The sequence below is a fragment of the Athene cunicularia genome, assembly GCF_003259725.1.
Source record: "Athene cunicularia isolate RWA chromosome 1 unlocalized genomic scaffold, athCun1 chr1_part1, whole genome shotgun sequence".
Classification (NCBI taxonomy): domain Eukaryota; kingdom Metazoa; phylum Chordata; class Aves; order Strigiformes; family Strigidae; genus Athene; species Athene cunicularia.
In genome coordinates this window covers 15,078,455-15,099,766 of record NW_020799091.1, presented here as the reverse complement: position 1 = coordinate 15,099,766, position 21,312 = coordinate 15,078,455, and the positions used below count along the sequence as shown (strand labels likewise).

Sequence of the window (21,312 nt, the reverse complement as noted above, 5' to 3'; positions counted from 1 at the left end):
GAACAGTCCAACAACAGGAATTATTTGCAGATTTTTTTTGTATGCAAAGGTTAATGCATGAGAAGCTTACACTACATATTCAATAAATTATTAAAACAAAAATTAAAAGCAGAATAGTAAGATATTAGCTCCAGCTCCTGTTCTTGTTCTTTACAATCAGGAAATTAATTTTGCTGGGGAAAAGTGTACTCCATACCCCAGCAATATACCTTGATTACAATAAACTTGATGATAAACCAACAAGCAATTGTACACCACACACTAAAATTAAATCACAGCTTTAATGGTACTATGGAAAATGAAACATATTGCTAAGGCTATAAACTTGTTCATGACAACACTGTAAGACAAAAGCAAGAAAATATGCATACATTTCTATTTATTTTTATACTTGTGGTAGATTGTCATGTAATAGTTTATTTAAAATCCTATTTTTCAGACAGAGCATTTCCAGAGAATAAAGACAACAATAAAACATGACCATCATGAAGTTTCTTAACACATATATCTAAATATGTAAATGGCTCTCAAATTGTGCTCTGTCTGTCAAGAAGCTACTCAGGGAATTCAGTTCATTCCAATACTGCTGATAACTGGTTCCTTGGCCTCAAGCAAACATTTCACTTTCCCTTCCCCATTTGTAAAATATTTGTGTTTTGGCTGGAAGAGCACTGAAATGTTTTGAAAGCTTTGTTCCGCTAAGGATTTAGAAGTATGCTTAACTTTACACATACATGTAATTGCAATGACTTTGACTTAATTAGGTTTTTTGGAAAACGCACAAAACCAAATTTTCTCTGAGATGGGCCTTGAAGAACAATATTATCTGTACCTTGTCTTTAAAGCAGAATCACTAAATGCATATTGGATACATCATATAGCAATGATTATTTTCACTTGTAGATTGGCCGTTCAGTACATTTACTTTTCATTGATAGAGGATAATTTATTTCTGAAGTATAAAAGTGCCCCCCCTTAAACTCTTGGAAATGTGGAATAGGAACATGCCCTGAAATCATTATTGGCACTGAATAATTTACACCATTGATTTCCTTTTCTTCAACTTTTTGTGTATTTTCAGTTTTTAAAATAACAGATTGTTGCTGATGAGAATATCTCGATAAAATGAAATTTCTGTCTTTGGCGCATAGAAGATCAAACTGTCAGAAACTGGACCTAGAGACAGTAATTTTGCTACACCTACATACCTAGGAGATGCTATCGTGCATACAGCATGTATAGCTGGGCACTGAATCTTTCTGAAATTTCCAGTTGTCCTAAAAACTATAAAAGAAGGGGGCTTTGGCTGATTCTATTCATTTGACAAACTAAAACTGAAACAGAAGTTGATGGTTAAAGTCACTTCACATAATCATGGATTCTGTAATTTGGTGAACCCACATATATGCTCCAGCAGAAACCCTTCTAACTTTTTTTTTTTTTTTCCCAGACAAAATAAATGTGACACAGTGACTCAATTGGGAGACAAATTGAGCCCTGTTTTTCAGAAAACTGAGCAACAGCATCTCCCATTAGCTTTCTGGCTGCCTGAGCAGCGGGTGTCCTCAGCAATACACTGCTGGAAATCAGGCCCCAAATGCCCGATCAGTCAGAAATAGCCCAGATCGCTTCTGTTCTCTGCAGCAGCAGCAATGGGGAGCTCTCCTCAGGGCCACCAGGTGCTCAGCTTTGACTGATATTAAGAATTAGAGACCTTCCCTTTCACCGCACCTGCACAGATCACCTGTGACAGAGGACAACAGCCTGGCTCGGGATCTCTGCTCTGCTCAGCTCTCCTGACCCATTACAGCACACAGAAAGCAAATGCACCTGAGCACCAACTGAAATCGTATTTTCATATTCCACATAAATCATGAAACATTCAGAAACTTAGTTAATGATAATACAAACACCTCTGAAATCCCAATGTGAAAGACACTGAGGCAGCCAGAAGGTTTTTTTTGTTTGTTTGGTTTTTTCCATTTCAGGAAAAATATCAGCTGTGAAGAAAAGACTAAGGAATGCTTCAAAACATCATTTCATAAGCAGGCGCCTTCACAGTTGGCAATGGGGTGTCTGTCTTTCACTGAGAACCAGGTATCTTATGCTGTTGACTTTTTTTTACTTTTTAAAATTACAAGAACCTTTTGCATTCAAAACTGCCCCCTTCCCACCCATGAATTACGTTCTCAAATGTAGTGAATGACATAGTGAGTAAAGTAAGTCAGTGGGCCTGTCGGCTTTTTAAGTTCCCCCCCAGATGTCTGTGCTCCCCTATGCCCTCCCAACACCAAGGCTCGGGGGCTGGTGGGGGCCAAGTCACCTCCTGGCCAAGTCCTGGTCCAGGCAAAGAACCACCGCATTTAGGAGCGCCGTAACATGTATCTGCCACTAAGCCTACACACAACTAGTACATTGTACTAAATGCCATTTTCATCATAAGTGTCCGAAGACACCTCCACGAGAGAAAAAAAAAAAAAAAAAAAAAAAAAAAAAAAAAAAAAAAAAAAAAAAGGATGTCATGAACAAACTGAGAATTTCAATTCTCTATCTCATATTACATCTTTCATTTAAACATGTATTTTGAACTATGGACACATATATTGCACAGGTGCCATTTATTCACCTTCACGTTAAAAGCATTCCCAGTTATAATAATTATCTGTAATGATATAAAATTAGGTACTCATCATTTTCTTATAGCTGATTATGCCTCTGAAGTGAGCCTGATGGTTAGGCAATGGTGTACTCCACTATCTAGACTCAAGTTACAGCTGAGAATGTGATATATTACATATATATTACATTTCTCACTCTACTTTTAATTTAGCCTGGGGAAAAAAAAAAAAGTTGAAGTAGATGACTATATGTTTATAAGAGAAAGACTGCCAAAAGTTCATTACCTAAACATGGCTTTATGTCATTAAATCAATGACATACCATCTATCATATCACCCAAACTGATAAGCAATTCTTGGAATATTTATCATTAAGTCAATTAAATTTACATATTCAAGAACAACTAGGAGGGACATGGTTAAGAAATATGTTATTCAACACATTCGAAGTTTAAACGGGTGCTGTTAAATAACTAAAGAAATATTTGCCACAGAACATACCAAAACATTACTTCTGCTCCTGTAGGTTTTGTGTTCAGCAGTTCACACTGTACTTAAAGCTCAGTTTCAGAATTCTGAATATTTATGATGGATGTACATTTGTCCTATTTCCAGTCCCTCTTCCTGGAAAAACTTAGAGAGTTTAAGCAAAATAGCTGCAGCAAGACAAAATGGAGGAAAGAAAAATTCCACATGTTCTACTCCAGCATCTATTACCTACACACCATCTTCCATTTATCTTTCTCACACTGCAAAGCCAGCCTGGTCTGTTTGCCTATCTCCTATTAATGAATTATAAATATACTTGATAATTAAAATAGGGCATTTACAATCCTGGCTATGCAGTGGCATGTGTGATGCAAAGCTGTCGCTCTGTGTTAAAAGCAAGGTATGCTGCTCTCCAGGTCGTCTGGCAGCATTTCAAGAACTCGTGCTAGAAACACTTAGCAGACATGCTCTTACTACATGCACACTGTATTAACCCTAAAGAGCAAGAAAAAAAAAAACCCACATCGTTTCAAGGCATACAGACAAGCACTAGCTATTTTGCTTATTAAAAAGTCTGAAAGTTTCCTTCTGAAATCACCTATTTTTGGAGTCCCTTACGTTCACCGTAGTGGTTGCAATTGAGCTTTCAATGACAGCGCTTGCTGCAGTGAGCCTGAGGCTGATAATCAGTGTTTATAGCCTCCTACCTCTATGAAGAACAGCTGATGCCCTCTCCATCCGTGCCGCCCAGCGCCCAACCCCGTGAGGATGCAGGTGGGCCGGCACAGGCAGGCCCTTGCCCAGAGCCCAGCCACCAAGGAGGGCACTGCTCAGCACGGGCAGCAGCGGGCCTGGACCTTAATGCAGGTTTGCTCCAATATTCTCGAAGAGCTGCAGCCCCCCATGGCCTTTGTACAATCCTACGAGCTTAACCCCCTCCCCATCCTAAAACCAGTCCTGTGTGTTACCTTCCGAGGTCACACAGGGCTGGGACAGTGGTGGCAGGGACACCGGCACCCCACAGCGAGGGGTGTCACAAGCCCTGCGTGGGAGCGCTGCCACATCTCGGGGTGGCGCTGAGGCAGCAGCTCCTCTGCAGGTCCTTAATGACCCGTGAAACAGCATTAATCCAACACCCGCCCTGGTGTGCCTCGCTGAAATGGAAAGTACCAGCTTTGCTCATGTTCACCCACTTGGAAGTTTCAGATTTTTTGTAAGATTTATACAGGAGATTCTTGGTTCTTCATTTTGAATGTGAGATAAAATAAAACAAAACAAACAACAACAAACACAAAACAGCAACAAAGCCATCATCCCAAGCATATCTGAAAGCCATTCATCTTGCTCACACCTGATCACATCACTAACCCTCTTCTTACAAAGACATGAATGTTAGAAGGACACTAATTTGAAGACATTTTCTGCCCCCGCTAGAGAAGGGCTTCCTTTCAGATCACAGTTTGTCTATCTGAGTAAAGACTGCCTTACTCACATATTAAAACAAAAGCCATTGACTACGGCAGCATTTCCCCTTATGGGAAAGCTCTTTGGTGTCACAGGTTTACACCAAAGTTAGTATCTTAGTCCTTAAGATAAAAATACTTAACTTTCACATTGTTTCAGTGAAAACATGACCTTAGCCTGAGGAAAGGCTCTCTCTAAGCACAAGTTCAAAAGAAATCTGTTATTCATTTCCAACTCCTTCCTAGGAAATACTGTATCTCTTTGTCCACTTGTACTCCATGTCCTTCTCCCCATTTCTGGGTACTGGAAGACATCACACTTCCAACAGATATTGATAGGAACATGGAAAACACAGATGGCAGGTATGACCAAAAGAAAAACTCCAAAAAACAAACATCGCTGCTTTCAGTTCTGACTAAGCAGTGCTGTTGGCAGGTTCCCTTCATAAAGCTTGGTGGATATGATGGCCCGAGAGGGAAGGGAGAAAGCAGGGCAACACTACACTGGGTGGTTCACTGAGACTTGACTCCAGCTGCCCGATCTCATCTTTCCTTGTTGCTGCTTAGTCCCAAGGGATGTGCTGTAACCTCTTGAAATCCAGAATGTGCTCTGGGCAATACCGCAGACCATGACAGAGCAGCAAGAGGGGCAGGACAAACTGGTGAATATCACCGTCATCCTGTGAGAATGTGGAGTGGGACAGAGACGACTCGCTAAACTCTTCTACAGTACATGTGCACATCCCTGAATAGTGGAAAACAATAATTAGTTGTAAAGAGACAAGTAGAGCTTCTAAAGTACAGTTAAATATACTAGTTGCTGCTCTGGACCAAGTATCACTTTGGTTTTACATCTCTGCAAATTCTGAAACTTGTCTAAAGTCTCTGAAATGTCTCTGGCTTCCAGGCCCTGTGAGGGACAGCAGAGCACTGAGCCAGAGCTTTGCCCCAGGAAATTCTAGCTGCTCATTTTTTTGTCTTACTCTCAGTGCTCTAAATAAGCAAGAGGACGAATATTAGCACAGAGGTATTATTTCTGTCATAAATTTTAAAAACTACCTACGTGAATAATTGTAAGTCAAAGTCCTTCAGGGACTGTCATAAATCCAAATTCTGTCTGAGTGCTAGATTTAGTATTTCAATCACTGAATTAGCTGATAGAAGTATAAAAATGAATGTGCAGAAGGACAGCTCTCTGTTAGCTATACACATCTACACAGACTTCTGGGCAACAGTTTCAACCAGAAATTAACAACAACTTGGTCCAAGTAAATTAAGCCCATCCCTGTTTCCAATGGAGTATTGAGATTTGCCCGGCCAGGATGTGTGATGGATCAAGTCTCTTAAAGTCTCTTCCTGGAAAGCATCTCCTAAATGTTTGCAGTTGTCAACATAAAGCCAAAGAGAGAGTTTTAAAGGTATTTAAATGTTTTGTAAAGCTTCCTCTACATACACATGGAAGAAAACAAGTAAGATGTTTTTACATGTGTCTGCCTCTGCAGCTCAACCTAAGACAGCAGTGACTTGTCCCTATCATCCCAAACCTCCTTTCTTGGTGACAAACACTGTCAACCATGTGCATAATTTGAGATGCAAGTAACAATCCTAAGAAAACAGAGTTTGAGCTCCAGAAATCAAACTGTTGCTCAAAGTCTCTTGCAGATATGTGTGAGAAAGTCAGAGTGCAGATGTAAATCATAAATATGCACAGGAGGCCCTGGAGGAGAAGAATGCAAGTGCCACCCTAGTTTTGCTCCCTGTGCAGTTTTGCTCCCTTGGCAAAAAGGAGCAGAGATCAGTGATCTTCCCAGGCAGGGGCTTTCCCAGGTGGGTTGTAGATGCAGAGATAAAGGCCCCAGGAAGGCCAGGGTGGACAGCCATCATCTCTTCTGCTCTCCTCATGTCCTTGGCACAGCCAAATGGAGATGGAATTACCAGAGCAGACACTGGATTGGCAGAAATGTAAAATACTCCAGAAAACCTCTGCTGCAGTCCTTTGGGACTACTGTCAGGTGTTAAAACTTCCAGGGGATTAGATCCAAACAGACATCCTGGACCAGAACATCTTTTGTTTGGTCAAGATGACAACAGAAGAGAGTATTACAGTATAACCTCTGACATTTGCCTTCTCGTACCATGAGGCATGGCTGGCTGCTGCTAAAGGCATTTCACCCAGTGCGATACTGGGAATGGCCACATCCAGGCTGCTCTCCATGGAGGTCTCCTGTGGGTTACAACTTGCTGTACAGAGAGCCAGAATTGAGGCACATCGTGGATTTTAGGAAGTCTGAGCCATTATTTGCTCTCTTGAAGTCGAGCATCAGGATACCCACATTAATTGAGATGACAAACAGAGCCTCTTCAGTCACCCATGCTGCAAATGCAAGGAGATAGTCTGCTGCGTTCCTGTCTTCCAACAGGTTTTGGATGCTTCCATCTCTGTTTGGACCTACTAAGAGGTGAGAAAAAGGGGCAGGCTTCCAATAAAAGGTGGAGTTGTTCTGTATTTTTATTGTGGAAAGTTACAGACTGCACCACAAAAAAAATAGTATCTAGGATTTTAAAACACTTTGCTATTTTTGTCTCTGTGAAATAACTATGGCAGCAGCTTATTATGGTCACACACATCCTTAAGGAACTTATCATCATTACAGCACTAACAATAGGTACAATGTATTGAAAGATTGACACTGAACTTCAAAATTTTAATTAAGTGTGGAGCAGTTTTTTGGGGCCAGGAAAAGGCCCCGAAGGATTTTATTACACCAGATAGAAACTGCTAACTTACTGTACCAATAATCCAACAGTTTGCAGAAATACTTTCACAGACAGGACCAAACAGGAAGGTAGTGCATTATCTTAACTCACATCTTAAGAAACAAAGAGGCTTAAAGTTACACCTGTGTGTTACATTTTTGGCTGCACACATTTAACTCTCACTAATGCTCCTAAGATCTACATGATGTGCAGCCAAGAAAGGAAAATGCCTCATGTAAACATGCTCCCTCTGAACTAGAGAGACTTTACCCTTTAACAGTCTCTTGTCTTTTATAGCCACACACATCAACAAAACCTTCTTCAGGCTGCTGATTCCCCTCACTCACATTCTCTTTTGTGACTTTACTTGTGCAGTCAATTGCTCACAGACATGAATAGGAAGATGGCAGTACAGACCTGCTTGACCATACCAAAGATAAGGGAGAAAGAAGCTGAGGCCATGGAGAGTTGCTTCTTAAGGTGATGCCACTGGCAGGGGGCGGGGATATCCACACCTTTTCAAAGGGGTAACATTATGCTGGACCTCATTTTAATCTCACAGACACTATGTAAGTGCAAGGAACTGCAATAATTATTATTATGCTATTACTGTAATTGCTCAAAGGATTTTCTGCTAGTCTCCCATTTAGCATAGTATGTGAAAGGCTGACAAAGAAAATGTGATTAAGGTGTGAAGCTCTGGTGCCTGCCAGCTGTACTGAAGTGCAAAAGATTCCCATCATAAACAGTAACTGAAAGAATGATGGGCTTTCTGGGGCTTTCATCAGGAAATAAAAATACAGGAGTCCTTCAACATCTGTCAGAGACCCAGAGAAGAATGGAGGAAAGCAATCCAATTCATCTGTATAAACTGTCTTCTGTAGTACAACACAACCACTCCCTCCTTCCATTCACTCCCTTAAAATATGAAAGTATTGACCATGACAGGGTCTAAGGCAAGGTATGGGGAGTAAGACAAAGATGTAAACTTGCAGTTTTTCTGAGGTTGTATAAGGATGTAATCTTTCTTCTGTTCATAACCAAGAAACAAATAGTTTATGCTCTGTCCCTATGCTTCCTTTCCCTGCCGTAGCTAAGCTGAGGGCTATTTGTAATCAATACGTTACAGGCACTAGTAACACATGATGAACCCAGAAGCCCTCGCAGCCTGTCCCTAGGTGTGGGGCAGGAAGAGGATGGGCAATGCAGCCCCTGGGATTCCATCTGCTGTCTCCTGTGCAGCAGCACTTCTCAGTGGTGCAGAGCTCAAGAAGCACCATGTCCACTGCTTCCACTGCTGGTGCTCCTTGCAGACTCTTCCCATTTTGCCATGAAAAGCTGGGGCATGTACCAGCAAAAAGGTGGAGGGACAAGAGGCTGGCAGATAGAGAACAGCATTCTCCCTGTCTCTTTAAATAGTATTTTTGAGTCTTACATTCTTTCATGTCTATTAACTCCTACTATACTCCACTGGACATGGGGATTACTCGTTACTTCCTCCTCCACACGACATTTTCAGCTTAGCACAAACCACATGTCTACCTAATGTTTTCCAAAGTCACATCAGTTCACACCAGTTATAACCTCTAATTCACAAGCACCAGCCACACCTTCCTGCTCTGTTTTCAGAAGCAGAAAATTCCCCATGCAGTGAGCAGCACTGCATGTCAGCCCTTCCTCTGCTCTCAGAAACCTCCTTCCCCAACACTGAACAATGCTGTTTCATGAAGTACAGAGCTCCTGATAAACCCTGAACCCTTTCTCAACCCAACTGAGGGTGAACAGAGGGCAAACACCAACTTCAGGCACATGGTCTCAAACTCGTTTGATTCCTTACTCCAGGCAATTGGTCACTTCTGAGTCTGCAAGTGTCCCCGAAGAACCGGGGCAGACCCACCTCCTGCCTGGGCTGCAAACCACTGCGCACAACGCCTGGCCGAACCTCGTCAATTATATGCTGCACACATGCATTTGCATTAACTGTGCCTGTTCTTTTTCTGACTTAGTTATCTAAAAACACCTTGTCACTTTCCATCTGATTTGAATAATAACAGTATAATAAATCATTTAAGCAAACCATTTAACGGATGGAATGGTAGTAAACAGGATGCTGCAAATACAGCTATTAGTATACCATAATTAATTGCTAAGGTCTTGTGTTAATATTTCTCTCTGTTTTAATGACTTATGGTATAAGAAAATAAAAGGTTTGTCCTTTTTTTTTTTTGTCTTTCCATATTAAGTTTGCTATTCAGAATAGCACAACAGATCACCAAGGACAGCTATGGGAACACTTCTTGTATTCCTTTATTCGGGCTTTTGCTTTCTGCAAATATTCTTGTGCATTAAATCTCATTCATCATCATGTTTGTGTCCAGGCTGCCATCCCCTCCAACACACAAAGCAGATGAAACCAGGGACTTCCAAAGCTGAATTCATAACTCTTAGTATCTTAAGCTAACAGCCCAAACCCTCCAGGTGAAAGCAGTAATAGATTCACATCCTCTGTGGCTCATAGAAAGTGAAATATGTGTAACATACCTGACCATTAAGTTGTATTAGTAGGTAGACAAGTCTGTACAAATAACAGGGATTAACATACAGTTGCTAGCAAAAACATAGTTAATGGTCTTTGAACATATTTACCGAGCTTATATTACTACTGCTTCAAGACATACTCCCCGCTGTGGGGTTAGATGTTCTCTCTTAAGACAGAAAAAACCCACCATTTGTGTCCACTGGAAGCATTTTCCAAGGGAACTTGGAGAAGTCCCCTGTAAGTCCTTTACATGTCTTGCCGTGGCGCAGGCCCTGCTACTAAGGGTGTCCCACACTGCCCCTGTGAGCAGGCAAGCCAGCACCAACCAGCCAGAACAAACCTCAGGGGGCTCTGGGAGCTGCACAACTGTGGCGCCAGGATGCAAATCATGCCGATTACGGTATCTCTCTAAATTAGAGACCAACAACAAAACCAGTAGGCAATTTTTTTCTGGTTGCCTACTCTGTATGACTCGTACATTCAACACAGATAAAGACAATGGGTGATATGTCCAAATGATGTGTTGATGACATGACAATTTACCTGCAATTCTTTCAGTCTTTAATTCAACAGTGGATTTATTTGGAAAAAAATGTGGGCTGGATAAAGAAATTAATTGGGGCTGTCTGACTAGTATCTCGTTGGTCAGCCTGGGTGATCAAAATTCTCTCATCTAGCCTTAGAGCACAATAACCTGTGAACACTATTACATGCTATCTACTCTCACATTTATTTTGGTGACCTTTACTTTTTCTTCTTTGAAGCACTGATGCTCACAGCCATCAGACAATGTTTCATCCCCCAGACTGCTTTCACTCTTTTCTGTTTCATCTGTTAAGGGCTTGTAAATTGGATCACTTCAATATGGAACTACTTCTGACCTGCCAGCAACATACTTTCATGGGGCATCTGTAATCCTGCAGCAGATGCTGATGTACATCCTCCCAATACACCACTGTCCTCTTACGCTCTTTTCCTTGGACATTTGCTTGTGCCTCCAGACAGTAACTCCAATTCTTATCTATATAATCATCCATCACTTACAGTATTACTCCATTTCTTTTACCACCCAAGAGAAGCACTGAACAAGGATACTGATTTAAAAAAAAGGACCTGAGAAAGAAAATCACCTGACCAGCTCTCAACTGGAGGGCACGCAAACAGCTAGATACAGAGATGGTGTTAACAGGGTGCACAAACAGCCCCAGGAGCCAGCTTCTTACCCGGCGTGTGCTTTCTACTTGGAGGAGAAGTGAGAAAAACTCCTGAGTCAGCCAAGAGCACATGATTATTGATTTTCAAAGGAAATTATCCTCCTAGCTACAATGGTTTTGAAAAGTCCATTCTTAAACATTCTTCTTGGATTAAATGGCTGGAAATGACCAAGGATGAAGGCCTTTATTAGCAAGCCTCTCCAGCACAGATCCACACAGAAAACCTGGAGGAAATCACCAATACAGAGTCCTACGTGGTTCTGCAGAGACTGTGGATCTGTTAAGTCTTGTTCCGTTTTTCCCCATACACTTAGGTGAGGCAACAAAGAGCTAAATGTACTAATGTGCATGCGCTTCTTAAAAAATATTATAGCTTTTTACTTCTGAATTTTACATGAATGTATCTGTGCCTGATGAAGTGTTTTCCACTTACACTCAATAATGTTTTCCAGACCTGAACACAGCACCATCCAGACGTATATCTCACATTAACTAGTAGTGTGAAATACTGCTACTGTACATCAGGAATATTAAGGCAGAACAGGAAGCTTCTGCAGGCAAATATTACTCTACATATTGTACTCTCATTGCTCTACAAGAATTTCCTCTCATTGCTCTGTCTCCACCTTGATTATGTATTACAAGAATCATTCTACCCACTGAGGAAACAGATCTGATCCTGACATTGGAAAAAAAAACCAACATGTGGTATTAGTGAAATCTTTAACAAAAAGAAATGAACCTCAACACGTAACTGTGACAGAAATAACAAAACCAGAATATTTGTGTAACAATTCCTAATTATTTTGTATAGTAATTTCTAATACTAACACGTGCAATGCCTTTTGCACCACAATGTGAAAATGTAAATTCCATAACCGTTTGTAGAGGTTTGAACTCAGCCAGCAGCCAGACACCACACGGCCGGCTGTTCACCTCCCCCTGCCCCCTCTGGTGAAATAGGGGAGGGACAAAAAAGAAGAAAATTCATAGGTTGAATAAAAAGAAAGAATTTACTAAATATAACAAGAGAACAACAGTAACGATAGTGAGTTCAGAAAGAAACGGGTAAAATGCAGCAGTGGCTTACTGAGCGTGGTGACCGCCATCCCCCCCCCAACAACAACACGACCCAACGAGCAAATGGCACCAGCCCAAGCCCGAGTGAAAAGCCTCCGCGAGAGAGAGCCCCCCACCCAAATCTCGGGGCATGGCACCACATGGTATGACATACTCCAAAGAAAATCAACTCCATCCTGGTCGAAACCAGGACACCATTTAGAAATGGATTTGAAAACTGAGGCAAAAAACTGGAGCATAAAAGTCTCAATTCTTTTCAGCAATTAACTCTCACTACCTGTGAACTTTCCTAAAACACCTATTTGATGGTTATTCATTGGGCACACCTGAATGTTATGAAAAGGCGATGAACAAATAAAACTTAAATTCAAATTTTATGGGTTTAAGAGAGTACTATGCAAACACACCGTAAAAGCGATTGGAAGAGTGTGCATGCAGAAATGGCACAGGATCTACCCCACTGAGGGTCTGCAATTGAGAAGCAGAGGAACTGTTATGAACAGTTAAAAGCTGACATATTTTAGTATCAGTCTTCAAAATGTGTTTAAAGTTGTTCTCTGCAAATAATCTAATAAATAAGCTGGTGAAAATTGTGCTTTTTGTTTCTCTTGTGCTCTATGTGTATTTAGAGAAAAAACCCTGCAGTCATGCTCGTGTTGTCCGTGGCTTTAGAATATAGAAAGTTACTGCACAAGACTGCATTTTTCAGGAACAATGGTTGCATATAAATACAACAACAAAATAGCCTGTGGAACACAAGAAAACAGTAGTCCAAATTACTTTCTTTTAAAATAGGCAATTATGTAGCAGGGGTCCAATTTTTAAACATATATTTTTTAAAAAATAACAGGACTTAAGCAATTTGATACTTTAAAAAATTTCAGCTATGAGACAAAATAATCTGTTCTCCTTGGAAAAAAGCTGATTCTCACTATTCCTTCAGTATAATGGGTACCAGTATGCCTAGGTAGAGAGCCCTTATTTAAATCAAACAGCTCTGCCTGGAGAAGAAACTGCAGGACAAGGGCCAACATTTGAACTGGAATTTGTTAATGTTAGCATAGCTGGCCAAAACCCAGCAAGAGCAGTAGCTTGTTATTAAGTACCCAGGTATTCCCCCTTGAGGTCAACATAAAGCTTATCTATAATCAGCTTCTGAGGAACCTCATGAAGAGGAAGGATGGGCTCAGACTTCACAGTGCATTGACAAGACAAAGGTGATAGGTATGTGATATTCTGGTTCCATCTTCTTGCCATAAGGAACCAGAAACCCAACAAACAGCTGCAACTATTTGAAGAAGTCAGGCAGACACTTCATCAGGACTGTAGGAAAAAGAACAGGGAAGAAACAAAGTCTTCACAAGGAAGTAGCACTACTGAGACAAGACAGTTGAGCCATGCATTATCACATAGATAAGGACAGATTTTCCAAAATGCTCAGTAGTAAACCATTCCCCTTGGGAAGGCAGGTGCTGCTGAGAAGTCTGGAAAATACTATAATGTCTCTGAGTGCCAAAATGTAAGACAGCCTCTCTATTTGAACTTGGGTGCCTGAAAACAGATACCACTGACACAGAATTTTTAAGAGCACTCAACCCATAACTGCACTGACAAACAAGTGAATCCATATCAGCATTGTTAACAGCCAGTAATAGCTTAAAATAAAAATAAATAAATAATAATTAAAAAAAAGTTATGTAAGAACCCAAACTAGATAGAGGAGGATAATAAAACTTCTGTGAAAATGGTTTAAAGTAAACCAACACCAAAATGTCTAAACAAGACGCTGCGATTAGGTACTCTTGAACAAATTTATTGTCCCAAGTTCAGAAGAACAATTCTTGATTTACACAGGAATAAATTATCTAGTTTGACTTTGTGCACGAACATATAACTTCAGTATAGTTATGCACCCCTAAGCTGCAGAAGCAGACTTGGTGCTGTACTAGTCAAAAATCTTTGCCTCAAGACAACTCCCCAGAGGAATGGAAAACCAGAGAGGAGGCCAGTTCTTCCTTTTAATTAAACTGGTGCAATCATACAGAGTTCTTCACTTTTGCAGTAGTATCCCCTTTAAATCAGTCATTTATTACGGAATAAGAACTATGAGAAAGTATTATTTGGTCACACATTTAAATCCAAAGAACTTCACCTGCTCACAATGTGAATTCGCACAATTCATAGTAGGTTCTAAACCAGTTAAGAAATCAAAGCAAACGGCTTCCTCTCTCATGAACAAGCAAGTCTCAAAACAATAAAGACCTAAAAGTGAAATACATGAGCTATTTTGACTAGCATACAAACCTAGATTATAATGATAAAGCTGAAGTTAATCAATTTAATTTACTTGTTACAGTGCTTTGTCCTGCACAAGAAATACGGCACTGCATTGGCTTCTGCAGGCGGAATGAACACAATCATTGTTATTAATCCTCTAAAACGAATATGAAATTATTTCTGTAGCCTATAATAAAGCTTTTGAGTTTACAGTTTTAGCCAGTCCAGTAACATGCTAGGACAAAAGTCTTATTTCATGCCAGAGAAATGCATGTTCTGAATTTTCACTGAAGAAATCTGACTATATTTCAGCAAAGGTCTATCATTTCTTTTCCCAAAATAACCTTGCAAATTAAATCCAGACTCTGATGGATTGGAGATATTGATGGTTGATTTTCTCTGTGCTGTACAGCTATTTACAAGGACCACGTGCAGAGTTATGAAACTCTTTGCATACAGACTTCTTGTGTATTAAAAATAAACAATCCTTTCAGCAAGTGACACATATATTCTTTGATTCCATCAGCATGTGCTAATAATAGAAATTTAAGATATATTGTTTTCAATAATCGAGGTCTAGTTTAAGATAAACTCCATGTATTAAAGTAAAACATTTCACTTCAAATGGGTTTTTGTAATCGATCCTATTTTAGAAGAGCACGATTTAATCCAGTTCCATTTTCCTAGCCAACTGGCATACTATTTGCTTTTGCAGTTCTAACCTGACCGTATGGTATGCCTTTATGGTAACTCTCAATACACTCCAAACTGCATCCTTGGGAATACTCTACTGCTCTTGATCACAGCAAAATACCATTCAGCTGTACAAACCCTCACATTCTAAACAAAGAACACCATGGTTTTAAATGACACTGATTATTAAACTAAGGTTACACTCCTGTTATTAAATTGAGCTGTAATTATAAGCAGAATTAATAACCAAATTTAATGAAAATCCCATTATGATGAAGCTTAGCGAGTCAAAGCTGAACTGCTGTAAGTTAAATGAAGTCATAGTATAAAGGCAATGATACATTTGAGTCTATTTCCTCAGCTTTTGGGATGTCTCAGCAGAAAAGTTAACTTCAAAATGACAGTGCTCTCCCCTCACTAGCAATCACAATCCCAGAGACAGACCCCCAGGGAGGGCAGGGTGACGAGCGAGGTTCCTGTCCGTCCTCAGGGCTGACCCTGAGCTCAGTGGATCTCACCCAGAAACTGTGCTCATGATGGTCAGGCAAAATCAGGCCCTCCAATTTCAGGTCATCAACCCCCACATGAGTCCATAGGGCATAAAAATCACTCTTGGAAAAAGAGGAAAGTTATGCCAAGATATGCAATTTTTAATCCCAGTGGGCTTTTCTTCTTCTGATCCATGGGGCGTGTAATAAGCAAAGTTGTTATTCCTGGGGTTTTGTATCTACTGGGATTAAAATCTGGTAAGAACTGAATTGTGGACAAGATAAACAACAGGAGTGTCTGGTTTACCCCAAATTACACTTATTAGGAATATATTCATCTCAGAATACACATGTCAAACAGACTCAAAGGGAAAAGCTTTACTTTTAGTAAGAAACACTGTTGAGAGACACGAATTGATCTCTTTTCTTCCCCATTTAGCCGAATCCTGTACATGAACTGCAAGACTGGTTATACGTTAAGGATTTTTGAAACTTCAACAGAAAAATTCTCAACCACAAGAGAAGAGCTAGAAACCAAATAGTTCTTTGTAAAATTACAGAGCTGCCTCTCAAAAGTATACAAGTAGGTTCAATGTTGACTACATTGCTAAGATATACTACTGTAATATATATGGTTAATGGAATGGAGAAAATTATTTTGCATTCAGCTGAAGAATAAATATATACAATCCTCTCCAAAAATCAATGCATTGCTCCAACATTTGAAATCAAACTGAAGGTAGATTTCCAATCATGAGCAAAATTTCCTGCTTATAATGTGCAAACCAATGTATGTCAATAGTCAAATGTTTCAGCTCTGGTCTACTGTGTTCTGATGAGTAAGAATCTTGTACTACTCATGTTTTGCAATAATTTCAGCTCTCTCTGTCAGTAAGAGAGACTCTCTGAATAATGTATGTAGTGCAAAAGAAATGAACAGAGTTTAAATAAAACATGCAAATGGGAGGGGGTAAGAAAGGTCTATTTTCAAACTGATATAGATCAGATCAATTTTGCAAACATACAACAGAGTCTATCTGCTTAAACAACTTGTTTCATATGTATTCACGATTCAGAACAAAAATACTAATGTTCTGGGACCGTTTAAAAGAAAACAAAAATGCGTAAGATAACCATTAGAAGATGGGTATTAAACTGAATATACAAAATTATTGCAGTGCCAAAACTACTCCTGGGTGAACATGGGGTTATATGTTTTTAGCTAGTGAAAAGAAAAAAAAAATCAAGTTTTTCCAGTGTTGCAGTGAGTTACCCGCTAATATGCCATCCCTAATCCTCTGAAATAGTCTGTTTACTATCCCTAACACATGCAAGTGGCCAGGCCCTGAATCTTCACAAGTAAGCTCTGCAGCAAGTGGAAACAGAAATAGAAGTAACTGGTCATGTCTCAGAGTGTTATGCTTGAACTCACATGAATATTCATTTCAGTCCAGCAGCTCTAAGGCTTTTGTACTGTATATTTGGGGACGTGTGAGCTGACTAATTTCTACACAAATAGCAAGATCCAAAGCCACTGTTTCACAGCGGTTCAGCAAAGAGTTATCATTTCATATTGCCATGAAATCACTTAATTCAGAGCTGATGGTGGGGGTTCTTTAATTAGGTTAGAAAATCTCACACATCTGCGCTTTAGAAGCCTCTGTCAAGCCACTAAATTCAATCACATGGAAGCCGGTGTCCTCCAGCTATCAGACAATTGATTTTTGCAGAACTCTGCTCATATTTAGCTTAAGGGACACGCGACATGTTCATTCAGTCTGCCTATGTTTCATTAGAAGAGGATTTGTTGTTTAAAAAATATTCTTCGGTATTCAAATGTTTTAAAAAAAGAAGCAGCAGTCAGATTATTGACACAAGACTGAAAAATGTGAAATAAATGCAAATTTGGACTAATATAATAATACATGTTGGTGTAAGTGGGAAGTACGGACCTAAATAAGGCTTCTGGGATTACGCCTATTTAACAGAGACGTGTTCAGAATTATATGAGCATACACACATAAACATATACATTTACTTTCCCCCTCTTTCTCTGACTCCATACTGTAAAGATTCAGCATCTTTGAGTGATCAAACTCTTTGGAACTGAAACTGGGCTCAGTTTAGAAAAAAAAAAAAAAAATCAGGTTATAAATCTATATCCATAAATGACAGCAAATATAAAGGAACAGGTTTTCCTCAGTTAAAGCAATGCAAGGTAAACATAACCTAAGGTGGTTGGAATGAGAGAGAAGAATCTGCTGTCAATAGTCTAAATGAAGAAAGTTTTGGGCCAACCCTATTTGAATCTATGGTGTTAAGTCTTACACAGAGAAGCAGCTCCATTTTAGATTATTTTAAATTTATGCAGATCAGAATTAATTCACTAATGTTCGAACGGAAAATACTGTGCAATACCTTTAATCCAAAAAGTAACAATAGCATCAGAAATTATTTGGTAGAACTGGATGCGTAGGCAGAATCTCAAATAATTGACTTCACCTAAAATTACTGATTTCGATACACAAAAACTTTAGTCCCCTCCTCTTTCACTAAAAGTGAAAGTTTCAAAAAGATATGTCATTTGTCTTCATGGAATCTATAATCAGTGCCTGCAAAAGTTGACATGCATTGTAATATTTTCTCAATGAATTACACCTGTATAGATCTGATTCCTTCCAGTTTCAAAGCACCTTTGGAAATATTTGCTCCTTATGGAATTTGATATTGATTTTCACGCTAAACACAACTAATACATTGCTTAATATAGAATTCACACTTAATGGGACATCAATCTTTCCTGCATAAAATGAATGGAGCCATTTTGGCAGCTCAGCAGCTTTTCCTGTGAAATAAGGTGGCAAGGTCATCTGAAACTTGGAGTACCAAAGACTCGTATAAATAAATTTAGCAATCATTCAAAAAATTATACATGAAAACTGCACATTAATGTTCACATATTAAAAAGTACCATAGAGATTGCTGTGAGAAAGTGGAGAGAAATGTAGTATTTATTTTAAAGGCATGATGAAGCGTAAGACCTTCTCCAGTATGTTTCTATTTTAAACTCGCTCAGCAACGTTGCTTAGAGCATCTACTTCCAGAGGCAATTCACTCTTAAATGAAGAGGAGGGATTCGAAAACTTAAAGGCCACAGAGGAAAACGTATAGAATCCTGAAATACAAACATCAAAATAGTAATGCTACTACAGTCTTCAGCTTTGCCACGCTATATCCCACTGTCTTACATAATAACATTAATTTCTTTTTATAAGCCTGACATACATGAAGATAAATAAAAACAATGCTTTGCCTCTTTTGGAGATTAAGCAGTATCCAGCATGTGTTTTAACAAAGCTTAAAAACTCTTGAGGTGATCTAAATATAGGAAGTTCAGCTAGTTATTCTTTAAATTAAAAAAAGGAAAAAAAAGAAAAAAAAGAAAAGTAAATGTTACCTCATTCGGTAAGGGCATTTCTTTCCCTGTTTTCCTCTTACGTGTATGTGCATCTGTGTGCATGCGGATGTGTGTGTGTACAAAATATATAGTACGAAGAGAGTATTTGTTCCAGTTGAGGTGGTCTGTGAAATCAAGTAGATCAGATACTAACTTGATTTGGCACCAATGTATGGATGCATAGAGACATATCCACAGGATGTATGCATTACGAGATGATAAGAGACATTTACAACCTAGAATATAAGAGCAGGGCTGCCTCAAGTGACATCACCAGATCAACTGCAGCGTCAAGCAACTCAGATATATTATCCTGCACACCACTGCTTCCCTGCCTCCTTTCCAGCCATTAGAAAAGCATTTGTGAGCACAAATATATATATATATACTTTTTGAAATACACTCAATGTATGCCATACCCAAAAGTGAACAAGAGTAATTGTGGGGTTTATGGACTGACCGCGACATTCATAATTTTTCTTTACAACAACAAAATTCATCTCCATAGAAACCAGAAAGCAAGAAATTATAGTAATAACACTAAAGTAAATGTCACATCAGGTTAGTCAGCAGAAGGCAGAAGGGATTTTGCTCCAGTTAGAAACTAACAAGGATTGCTGCCCCTTTCGCTTTTCTGCAAAGGGTATCTAAACTGAAGACAGACTTACTGATATATTTCCAATGCAAGATAATAATGCGGTTTCCTATTATTTCCACTGCAATTCACTCATAAGGTGGTCAGATCAATGACACATTTACTTACAGGCATTTGTTACAGCGAAGCTGTTAGCTGTTTCAATGTTGTCTACATGAGGAACCAAATTAAAAGGTGCTTCAGATGCATTGGGGCTGGTGTTATGAAGAAAAATTGCTAATCGAAAAGCAGTATATTCCTGATCTGTGTTCCTGATGAAGAGACCACCTACAAAAAAAAAAAAAAAAAAAAAAAAAATACTTACTCCCTTGTAACACCAAGCACTGTCTCTCCCAAAGCTGCACAGCAAGGCAAGTCCTAAGACTTTAATGGATAAGGAACTAATCATATTCATAATCACAACTGCTGCCTTTAAATCACTGTCCTCAATCGATTTTAACCTCCCCGATGCATTCATGCTTCTTTCCTGACTTCTCAGTTTCTAGCCTTTCATACATAAATACCCAGATTTGTCATGATTACAGTGACCTTTTAAAGTGTTTAGCCTCCATCTCCCTGATACCGAACACACTGGTAAATCAGCTACTCAACAGCCTCTTACATTAAGTGGCGGGCTGATTAAAGCGAACGATGCTTTCTAGATTAAAAAAAAGAGAACATACCAACTCAGTGTAGGATAATCTGCACTGAACAGGAATATAATGAACTTTGCTCCTCTGCAGCCATGTGCAGGCAGGGAGCAGCTCAGCCTTATTAGCAGCATCTTTACAAGTCCACGAGAAATGATGCAGTGATGGAGCTGAGCTGGAAGGAATTCAGATAGCTGCGTCCCATCCGAAACACGTCCGAAAGGAGGGAAGCAGGAGGCGACGGCAAAGGGGTGAGGATGGGGCACAGGACTACAGGGAGAGACCTACAAAATCCTGAACTTTCCAACTACGGGAATGGAAAGAAGGGCAGCGTTGCCTTGTACCCCCCAGCCCTGCCGGCTACCGCAACCTCCGGTGCACCGAACTCGCCATCGCTCCGGGAGCCTGGCAGAAGCGGGGTGCCGGAGGGGGCTGAAGCAGCCAAGAGGCATCAGCCCCGAGCCCCTTCTCCCCCTCCCGAGCCCACACGCCCCGCAGCGGGAAGGAGTGCTGGGAAAGACAAGCATCCTCCCGGCCGCACGCGAACGCACACCCGTATGTACGGCTACACACACTCCCGGGGGCATACATACACAAATACACGCGGGTATTTTCATGAAGGCAGGGAAATGGGATGAGAGGTGGAGGAGAAATCTGCAAACTGCCTTCAGAGCCTCCTTTCCAACTCACTTTCCAAAGGATTGAACCCCTGGACACACGCACACAGCCCAATGCAGCGCTTACCTATTTGCACACTGCTAGGAAAAGCTCCCATTGCTAGTCCCCAAAAGCCAGAAAACAACAAGACAAGCTGTCTGCAAATTATCCTCATCTTCTCTTTTGCCTCTCTGTCTCGCCTTCTCCCGCTCGCTCGCTAGATGCTGCTCAGAGAGGCATTGAGGACGAGGTGGCTACAAACAAAACCAAGAATTAAAAAAAAAAAAAAAAAAAAA

The 21,312-nt window shown here is 40.0% G+C and overlaps 1 protein-coding gene across 6 annotated transcripts in view; it reads right to left on the bottom strand.

Moving 5' to 3' along the window:
• GRIA4 (glutamate ionotropic receptor AMPA type subunit 4) overlaps positions 1 to 21,302 on the bottom strand; it is a 238,583-nt gene extending 217,281 nt beyond the window's left edge. For 4 of the 6 annotated variants that reach the window (XM_026860541.1, XM_026860550.1, XM_026860559.1 and 1 more), the window contains exons 1-2: positions 21,104 to 21,302; positions 19,839 to 19,997 (exon numbers count right to left, since the gene is read on the bottom strand). In XM_026860541.1, the coding sequence (XP_026716342.1) occupies positions 19,839 to 19,997; positions 21,104 to 21,191 (247 nt within the window). In that variant the 5' untranslated portion in view covers positions 21,192 to 21,302. Of the gene's footprint in view, positions 1 to 19,838; positions 20,125 to 21,103 lie in introns of those variants that run through there. The other 2 variants (XM_026860570.1, XM_026860532.1) reach the window with 2 other exon arrangements.
• Between the last annotated feature and the right edge of the window lie 10 nt (positions 21,303 to 21,312).